This window comes from Triticum urartu, chromosome 7A, assembly GCF_056163025.1.
Source record: "Triticum urartu cultivar PI428250 chromosome 7A, HENAU_Tu73, whole genome shotgun sequence".
Lineage (NCBI taxonomy): Eukaryota > Viridiplantae > Streptophyta > Magnoliopsida > Poales > Poaceae > Triticum > Triticum urartu.
Window position 1 is genome coordinate 36,006,387 of NC_141879.1, and position 11,059 is coordinate 36,017,445.

General features: G+C 44.8%; 1 protein-coding gene across 1 annotated transcript; it reads left to right on the forward strand.

The window, feature by feature from the left end:
- The first annotated feature begins 1,622 nt into the window (after positions 1-1,622).
- Positions 1,623-2,191, forward strand: LOC147957394 (uncharacterized). Its single transcript, XM_087531486.1, has 2 exons — positions 1,623-1,835; positions 1,915-2,191. The coding sequence occupies exons 1-2, from the start codon at positions 1,623-1,625 to the stop codon at positions 2,158-2,160; spliced, it is 459 nt and encodes a 152-aa protein (XP_087387612.1). The 3' UTR covers positions 2,161-2,191.
- The last annotated feature ends 8,868 nt before the right edge of the window (positions 2,192-11,059 follow it).

Sequence of the window (11,059 nt, forward strand, 5' to 3'; positions counted from 1 at the left end):
ACACGTCTCCGGTGCGTGGCCCCCCTCACGGACGGCGCCGCCGCCGGCACCTCGAGGGGGGAAACGGACGCGTCGGGTCTACACGGAGTGGATGTAGCTGTGGGTTTGGCCCGGATGTTGCTCCTGGGTGTCCCTATGGGCCGAACTGACACAACCGGGTGGAGAGGTTCACTGGTCAAAGCCCGTCCGTGGGAAGTCAAAGGGCTAGATCTCGTGGTCAACCGCTCTAGGGTTAGGCGGGACGGGGGCCCTGGGGGTCGCAATGCCATCGGAGCGTCGTACCGGGCCCTCATACATGAGGGGTGGTGTTGTGGCATGTCCGAAGAGGCGGCACGCGTCTCCGGTGTGTGGCCCCCCTCACGGACGGCGCCGTAGCCGGCACCTCGAGGGGGGAAACGGACGCGTCGGGTCTACAAGCAAACTATTTCTCGTTCATGAAACACTATCATATCATATTTACCGTTAGAATCTTTTCTGAAACATGTAGGGGACCGGTGGCTCGACTCCTGCTCCGTCGACCCCAGTCACTCCGATCTGGCAGAGTGGTGGTGGTCGCGATGACGGTTTTGGCGGAGGTGGTGGTGGTGGTTTTGGCGGAGGTGGTGCTTTTGGCGGAGGTGGTGGTGGTTATGGCGGAGGTGGTGGTTTTGGCGGGGGTGCTCTTGCTTGATGATTCCGTGCATGTGGTCATCGTGCCATGCCTTTCATATTCCTACTTTTATCATGTTTCATGTCTTGCACTACTTTTATGTTCATGAACTTCCATCGGCGATGATCTTTAGATGATGTGATGAACTTGAGTATGTTTAGATGATGATGGTGAACTTGAGTATGTTTAGATGAACTTGAGTATGTTCACATGATGAATTGTCATATTTCTGCATAATTTCATATTGTTCTGTTTTGAAATGCTGTCAAATAAATTGGAAAAGAGAAAACAGGGAAAAAAAACTATGCCAACGGCAAAGCCGTCGGCATATATACGCCCAGGAGTTCCCAGGGCTTGCCACGTGGCAAACTATGCCGACGGCTTTGCCGTAGGCATAGCCCTGCTGCCAGGAGAAACCAGGAGCTGCCACGTGGCAGACATATGCCTACGGCAAAGCCGTCGGCATAGATGGAAATCTATGTCGACGGCTTTACCGTAGGCATAGCCCTGCCGCCAGGAGAAGCCGGGGGACGACACGTGGCGCAGGTATGCCGACGGCTTGGCCGTCGGCATAGATTTCCATCTATGCCGACGACCTAGCCGACGGCATAGATGGAAATCTATGCCGACGGCCAAGCCGTCGGCATACCTGCGCCACGTGTCGTCTCCTGAATCGCGCCACGTGTCGTCTCCTGAATCGCGCTGTTGACGGCGCCGTCCGTTGCCGTCAGACGGAAAACAACGCCGACGGCTAAACTATGCCGACGGCTATCCCACGGCCGTCGGCATATGCACCTATGCCGACGGCTAAACTACGTCGACGGTCTGACACATCTACGCTGATGTGATCTACGCCGACGGGGCTATGCCGACGGCGGCCGTAGGCATAGATCTATGCCGACGGCAAAGGACCTATGCCGACGGCCCTGGGCCGTAGACATAGCCCGCGAGTCCGATAGTGCTCCACACCCAAATGGCGATGACTCATGAAGAAGAGCTCTCGGAGCTGGCTACTAAGGTAACCTTCTACGCGCTCGGTGTGGCCGCCCTCCTCGCCTTTGCCGTGGACCAGGCCTGCGCCCATGTCCTGCCGAAGATACCGTACTATCTAGCCATACTCGTCCCGCTTCTCTTGCCGCCGGCGATCGTGCTCTTCTTCGTCCGAGCTGCCGGCAGCAGCACCAAGGTATGTACTCGTCGCCCACTCTTCTCTGTTCCATGGTTCTGCTTCACATGATGATGAGGATGATCCTCAAATGTGATAGGCCGCGGACGGAAAGAGCATCAGCGTCAAGGATGTTGACTTTTCCATGGTTCTTCTGTTGCTTTTGCTTCTGTCGACGATCATAGGAACCATCAATTTCGCTTTTTACAAGTATGGATATCCTTGCGATCTTCTGGGCCACGTGGCTCTCTTCTTCATCTTCCTGTGTGAAGCCCTCGTCTATGTCCGCGCTGCACTGGCGCAGTGGATGAACCCCAAGCCCAGCAACATGGTGGCTGCAGAGTAACGCCCGCTTACTCAGGTAACCAGCTTTAATTGGTTTGCTATCAGGCTTCCTCAAAAACTACTTTATCTGAACATCGAGTTGTTTTGTAGCAACAAATTGGTTGAAGACGATGCAAGTAATGTTCAAGTCATGTAGTAGTAGAATTTATCACTTGGTTCCGCACAGTCATGTTTGCTATCAACTGAAAGTATAGTTGTTGTCCTCAGTCATCACTCATCACCAACCACCAATGCTACTCTCCTACTGAACCGCCACACGTTGGTAGGGATCGATAAAACAGTACCTATAAAATATGAACAGCTTCTATTCTGTAGTATGTAATAATTTTTCTGCTTGATCTTCAAATGTTTGCACTTCAGTTGTTTCTTGTCTCAACTTGAAACGCCACTGATCTTGACACAGTTTCAGGTGCGCAGGATGATGGAGAGTACTACGTAGTACTGTACTGCAGGAGCGCTTCTGCTTCCTTCTAGCTTTGTTGCTGTTCTGAATAAAGAGACGGACATGCATGTCCTGTGATGTGTAGCATCTAGTATTCCTAGTATCAAACTTGCTTCAGTTAATGCTAGTTCAGCGCTGATGCAGTGTCTGAAGCAATATGGTAATTTGGCTGGACACTCTGAACCGCACCTATATCGATCTAAAACAGCATGTATGTGTTGCTGTCATTTACGTGTACGTGCCTATAAAATATGAACAGCTTCTATTCTGTAGTATGTAAAATACCATAGCATTTCACTGGTCTCCTGCTTTATCCGTGATTGTTACTTGCTGGTTTGTCTAGGGCTAATTTGCTTGTTCGTCACATTGGGAAAAATGTTCACACATTTAAAAATATGTTCATGAAAATGAAAGCAATTGTTTGTGTAATTTGGAAAAAAATATGTACCACTTAAGATATTTGTTCATGACATAGAAAGAAAACTTCACCCGTTAAAAATTATGCTAAAGAAACCTGATTTTTTTCATGAAATGTAAAAGTTTGCCCACACGATTTTTTGAAGTCATCTGTAACATATAAAAATTAGTTGTGTCGTTTAAAAATATGTTCATAGCACTTAAAAAAATTCAAACATTCTTAAAAATGTTAATGACATGTAATAAAATATTTGTACACTGAAACCCGGAGGATCAAAAAAGCTCATGAATATGAAAAAAATTTAAAATTAGAAAAATTATCAAGGAAAATATGATAAAAGAAAAAAACCTTAATATAACCAACAAAAACGTAGAAAAATAGAAATAAAAAACTTGTCAGTAGCTTCCCAAAACGGATGTCCAATGTATATAGAAAATTCCGAAAACCAAACACGGACAATGTTGCTGCACCGGCTCATCAGGATGAATGTTGCAGGCGACTGGTGGTCGTCTCTCACAGAAGGCGAGATACAACTTTTCTGAGGTGATGGTGTGCTCCTATTTAGCGCTCTTAGCGCCAAATTGGTGCTACAACATGCAGTGGTCCGCAGCCCACCTCGCTCTTCGCTCGGTTTCGCTCCCTCACTGCAGACCGATTCCCATTCAAGAGAACGCCATGTTCTTACAGCAAAAAAAATTAAATGGAGAACACACTGAAAATAAATTAAGTTGAACTCGTTTAGCTGAGGGTGTGCAATCCAAATCTCGAAGCAACCAGGAACAGATAATTATTTGCCGGTAGGTAACATGTATGGTATACATTTCCTCCATGCGGTCACACACGGGGTCGATCTTCTCCATGTGGTCCCAGGAGGGGAGTGCAAGAAGGTGGTGTTTGTTGGAGGGGAAAAGCTGGAGGGCGATAGAGACAACAAATCAGCCAAAAACTTTGAAATGTAGCACCTCTGTTCAACAATTTTGACTAATCACTATGATAGCAATCCATATAGCAAATCTGATGGAGGTTGCTCTTCCGCTCAAAATGATATGTCTCCGTGATACAATATGACCATATATAGCCATATAGAAAAATGTTGGGCATGATTTAAGAGAGATAAGAAAAGTGGAAGCAGGGTAATAAATGATATAGCCATAGTAGTAGATGGTGGAGATAATGATTGTGAAAGAGAATATGACCATATACAGTACATGTGACCAAAGTGCAGCAATACCATCACGACACATCATGTCACCATTCTAATCCTGGTTCTAATATTTAGTTCCCTCGTGTCACTTCAGCCACCTTTTTCTTCAAATGGGACTAGGGCACGTCCCTACTTTCCACAAACCAGACTACTATTACAAAATGTTAATACTAGTACTACCAATATTTAATTAGCATTACTGCGATATTTTTGTTGATAGCTTACCAAGTTGACCACTTGGTTAATTAGCATTACACTACACAAGATTCTGGGGGGCTTGTATGTTTCCATCGTAATTGTAAATTTGCATTCTTGGCATGTTTTTAACGAGGGGAAACTACGTCTTAGTGTAGCATTTCTAGATCTGGTCAAGATGTTGACATCTCGTTCCATCAAAGTTAAATACACTCATCATGGCCACGTTTGGGTGTCTCCATAAATTCAAAGCTTAATCAAAAAGCTAGCCGTGTACTCCAACTTTTTCTTGATTCCATCATGAGTTGTTCCTTGTACTTCCATTTTTGCACCTTATTGCCTAGAACTGACACTCAAGCTAATCACATAGTGGCACGACAAGTGATCCTCACATCACTAATTAATTATGTCCCTTTTTCTGGAAAAGGGACATACCATTTTTTTTCCTCTAAAAAAAATTTATGTCCTTTATTCTCAAAAGTCAATCATCGTCATCACGTATTGTACTAGAAAGAGAAATCAAGGTAAGAATCTCTAGGCGAACCCACACACTTTGTCCTGTTTGAAAATATGAGAAAAATCTGTAGTACATTGCGTCAGCAAGAACATAAGCTATATACTACATTGGTACCAGGCACTTTGCATTGTCCCGTTGGTTTGAATTATGAGAATATTTTAGATTCTGATAGATAGGGTTGATTTTGAAAATTCGCAAAGTACTCACTTCAACAGTTCTATTCTTGCAAGAGTTAGGAGAAACTTTTGTGTTTTAAAACCTAACTAAATTGGTCATGGTCACTATGAAACATTACTAGATACATGAATGACCATTTCTCTCCCGAAAAAGCATTGCAGAGACCGAGCTCCACATAGGTCTTTATTTTTTTCAGCGAAAATACTATTTCCACATATTGAAAAATTCTGAAAAAATTATATACATACATGTGTATTTGTATTATACACGTATGAAATTTCATGAACATATATGTTCTCATGTAGTGTATACGAAAAAGATAAATACACAGATTAAGATAGGCTTTATCTTTGTTGTTTTTTGGCCAGATATTTATCTTTTTTGTGTAGCACGCAAATAACTGAATTACATGATGAAACTTTTTACCTACTTGACGAACATGCATATGTATTTGTATAAAAAAATTGATATATTTTGAATCTTTTAAGTATATTTTGTTTTTTTTGGCAAAACGGGCTCAATGGAGCCCGGCCTCTGCAACGCTGCACTCATTTCTCTCCTTCCTTTCGATGTCCATATAATTCAAGATCTATTCTCAATGGCCACCTTATACTACTCTTATTTTTTTCTGTAGTGCACTACGCTTTTGCCGAAAAACCGAAAACCTTACCAGAGTCTCTACTAGGACAACAATGTGTTTTTTGTCTTTTTCATTCATGAATCCCTCACTCCGCAATGCAACTCAACAACCAACTCTAGTGCACCAAATACGATTTCTCAATCATCGACCACCTCAGAAAATCAGAAGCTAACAACGACTTTACAAGAAGAAAAACAAATCTAGTACTGGTTTAATTCCACACATTTGCACTACTGCACATTCAAAACATGATAAGTACATAAGAATACATGATTAGAAATTGTAAAATGCATAAGAATGACATATATAGTTGGATTCTTATTTTCTTAGTAGAAACATGAGAAATTCCTGTTTTAAATTTTGATTATGTTTGCCAGACCAAGACCATTTCACAGCTCGGAGTTCGTCAACATTGAATTAGCACTGCACCGTACAAGCTGCTGGGGTCCTGTCTGTTCGCGTCTTAATTATGAACTTGCACTCCCGAAATGTTTTTAACAAGGGGAAACTATGTCTTAGTGCAACATTTATAAATCTGGTCAAGATGTTGACATCTTGTTCCACTAAAGATAAATAAACTCTTCGTGGCCATGTTTGGATGTCTCCATAGGTTCAATGCTTAATCACAAAGCTATCCTTACATTGCATGCAACTTCCTTTTGTTTCTGTCATTACCGTGTACTTCCATTTTTACCCATTATTGCCTTGAACTGAAACTCAAGCTAATCATGTAGTGGCACAACAAACGATCCCCACATCACTAACTCGTTCTCTCTCTTTTGCTCATAAGTCCATCGTCGTCGTCACGAACTAGAAAAAGAAATCAAGGCAGGAGCGTCTAGGCCGATCCACGCACTTGTCCTATCATGAAAATATGAGAAAATCTATACTACATTGCATAAGCAAGAACAAAGGCTATATACTGTTGGAAATATGAGCAAGTTAAATCATGACTACAGTAGCAGAGATTAAACTAATCATGCGAACTAGCATAGCAGATGAACATATCACATCTAGGGCACATACTAGAAACATGAATTCTACCACGATCTCGAACAGGAAGGATAGAATCACATACGGTGCAGCGGGAGCAGCACCGCCGGCGTTGACGTTGTCGCCCATGTCGTCGAGGATGAGGTTGCCGAGGTCGGGGAAGAAGTCGTCGTTCGCGAAGTCGTCGCTGCCAGCAGTCGCGCGAGTGCGCTCCCCAAAAACCTGGTCGCCCCTCTCACGTACAGGATCACGAGAGGCGGGGTTCCGGAGGCCTGCTGTCCCTTGTCCCGGCGCACGCCGAAAGGAGGGATGGAGAAGACTTGCTTGGCGGCGCAATGATCTGGAACGGTGGTGAGAAACCATACAAAGCGGCGGCGGCCAGGGTAGACGTCTGCCTGACTATATAGTGCGGGCTGGGTAGGTCGTGGGAGTAAACCCCACGTTCGAGTCGTCACGATCTAGAAGAATCGGAAACAGTTCAGTAATTAACGCGTCCGTTAATTATTAATTAATGACTCATTAATTTTTCCCGAGCAGCAAAAACATAGACAACGTGCATAGCTCTGTCCTCGGCTCAATCCCGCAACCCGCGGCGCGGCGCGGCGCGGCGTGACGAGGCGAGGCGAGGCGTGGCGTGGCGAGGAGGAGGAGCGCGCGTGTAGGTCTCCTCTTCTCATGCTCATACAAGTGGTAGAAGAGCTCACCTTATAAAGAGGTGCAACTCTCTCTCAACTTCCGAAGTGGGACTAAACTTTAGCCTCACTCACTCCACTCACATGTGTGCATGAATGGGCCAAGTGAATTTCAGAATTTTAGTTGGGCTTTGGGCCAAAGGCCTACTAGCAAAATTCCAACAATCCCCCACAAAGTCTCATTGGCACATCTCATCATTTAGTTCCAAAACATTGTTTATATACCGGTGCTTAGTGGAGACTGTGAAGTTGAACTTCCACTTAGAGATTTATGCTACACTAGATCACAACTTGAATAATGGACTATGCCTTGAACTACAAGTTTTCTGCGAGACTAATTTCACACAAATTCTTGACCGATATTGGGCTGCCGCAAGGCTTCCCCGCGGGTGGAGCGTATACGTCATACTCCAGGGCCTTTTCATGAATTTATTAGAGAACACCCAATTCTCACAGACTGCGACGTTAACAGTCAAATTCATATAGCTGTGTTCCTAGAAGATGTTCTGCAGGACAACATCTCTACTTACCCGAATAAGCCACTTGGAACACATTAAGATAAGTATCAACCTGCCATGCAGATCAGGAGAGTATTGCATCTTCATGGAGTGGGATAGGTAATATAGGGATACTCTCCTCCCAGCTGACCAACAGCTTGTCTCCCACTTCTACTTCACGGGATCTCCGATCACATAGAGTGGGTTACCACTATGGACAACTCATGCGGTGGGTCTCAGACCCATCTCCATCGATGCATTATCTATCACATTACGTGATAGACCCTTTGTGAAGGGATCTGCCAAATTTTTCGACGTTTGGATATAATCCAACGTAATAACTCCGGAGTTCCTCAATTTTCTGACAGATTTCAGTCTCCTCTTCACATGCCTTGAGGACTTCATATTGTCCTTTGAACTCTTTATCTTGACGATCACAGTTTGATTATCACAGTTCATCAGGATAGGGGGTATTGGTTTTTCAACCATATGTAAGTCCATCAAGAGTTCACGAAGCCACTCTGCTTCAACAGTGGCAGTGTCTAATGCTGTGAGTTCTGCTTCCATAGTTGACCTCGTTAAGATGGTATGATTGCAAGACTTCCAGGAAACAGTGCCACCACCAAGTGTGAAAACATAACCACTTGTGGCCTTAATCTCATCAGCATCAGATATCCAGTTTGAGTCACTATAACCCTCCAGTACCCTTGGATACCCGGTGTAGTGAATCCCATAACTCGCGGTGCCTTTCAAATAGCGCATAACTATCTCAAGCGCATGCCAATGATCATCTCCCGGTTTTGACACAAACCGACTCAGCTTGCTCACAGCAAAAGAGATGTCAGGCCTCGTGGCACTCGCCAAATATATAAGCGAGCCAATAATCTGAGAATACCTCGGTTGATCCCTAGCAATCTGTCGGTTCTTTCAAAGCAACACACTAGCATCATATGGAGTTGGAGAAGGCGTGCAGTCGCTATACCCAAAACGACTCAAGACCTTTTCCACATAGTGAGACTGAAGCAGTGTGATCCCACCATTCTCATCTCTCAACAGCTTGATGTTTAAGATAACATCAGCTACTCCTAGATCCTTCATCTCAAAATAGCGAGATAAGAAATCCTTAACCTCCTTGATTAAATCAACTTTGGTTCCAAAGATCAGTATGTCGTCGACATACAGACAAAGAATAACTCCTTCGCCCCCACCATAGCGATAGTACACGCACTTGTCACCATCGTTTACTACAAAGCCGGCATCAGTTAATGTTCTTTCGAACTTCTCATGCCACTCCTTAGGAGCTTGTTTAAGGCCATATAAAGACTTTAATAACTTGCACACCTTTCCTTCCTGACCAGGTACTACAAAACCATCTAGCTGATCCATGTAAATTTCCTCCTTCAACTCTCCATTGAGGAAAGCTGTCTTAACGTCCATTTGATGAACGAGAAGATCATGTGAGGCAGCCAGTGATAGTAGCACCCGAATTGTGGTCAGTCTAGCCACGGGTGAGTAAGTACCAAAGAAGTCTTCACCTTCTTTCTGGGTATAACCCTTGGCCACAAGTCGTGCCTTGTACTTTTCAATCGTACCATCAGGTCTAAACTTCTTCTTGAACACCCACTTACATCCTACAGGTTTGCACCCATAAGGACGGTCAGTGATCTCCCAGGTTGTAATGGCCTGGCTTATTAGGGATGATAGACTACTCATATAAATAAGGAATTCCTTCTTTTCCGGTAGTCCATTCGGACAGAACTCCAAAGTTAAGCGTGCTCAGCTTGGAGTAGTGTCAGGAGGGGTGACCGATCGGGAAGTTGCTCCCGGGTGCGCATGAGTGAGGAAAAAGTGCACAGAAAAGACTAGTATTGATCTGTGGGGCCAGTCTAGATCCCGCTAGGAGTAACAACCATCGGCGGGTGTCCGGGGCGTTACAAGTTGGTATCAGAGCCGACCCTCATGGTTACACGGATGGTTGCGGACAGGTGCGTGGTCATGTTGTTCATGACGTTTGTGACCCGTCGTGGCACACGGCATGGCACATGTACTGGACTGGAAGCACAGACATATGTGCCAAGAGGGAACGTTCCTGTGGCCTGACGAGGACGTCGGTTCCTCTGAGTGGGGGTGTATGTGATGGCCTGGCTTATTAGGGATGATAGACTACTCATATCAATAAGGAATTCCTTCTTTTCCGGTAGTCCATTCGGATAGAACTCCAAAGTTAAGCGTGCTTAGCTTGGAGTAGTGTTAGGATGGGTGACCGACCCGGAAGTTGCACCCGGGTGCGCATGAGTGAGGACAAAGTGCGCAGAAAAGACTAGTATTGATCTGTGGGGCCAGTCTAGATCCCGCCAGGAGTAACGACCATCGGCGGGTGTGTCCGGGGCGTTACACAAGTACCGTTAGCTAAGATGGAATCCATCTCGCTACATACAACTTCCTTCCAGTAGTTAGCATCAGGAGATGCATAGGCTTCTGAAATAGTCCTGGGTGTGTCATCCATGAGGTATACAATGAAATCATCACCAAAAGACTTTGCAGTCCTCTGTCTCTTACTCCTCACAGGAGTTCCATTGTCACCCTCAACAGGATTCTCAACGTGTTCCATCACAATGGTGGGTTCAAGAATTACAGTGAATTCCTCACTAGATGGAGTAGGTATCTCCTGATTTAATGAACTCGACATATCCTTCATAGGAAATATGTCCTCAAAGAAAGTTGCATCATTCGACTCCATAATCGTACCAACATGCATGTCGGATACCTCAGATTTTATTATCAAAAATCTATAGCCGATGCTATGAAAAGCATAGCCCCGAAGAACACAATCCACGGTTTTTGGTCCAAGCTTGCGCTTCTTGGGAATTGGTATATTGACTTTCGCCAAATGACCCCAAGTACGTAGGTAAGAGAGTTTCGATCTTTTCCTTTCCCATTCCTCAAACGGAGTCATGGTCTTATGCTTTGTGGGAACTCGGTTTAGGACATGACACGCAGTCATTAGCGCCTCCCCCCACCATTCCTTGGAAAGACCCGATGTGTCTAGCATGGTGTTAACCATATCAGTTAGAGTTTGGTTCTTTCTTTCGGCTACCCCATTTGACTGAGGTGAGTAGGGATGC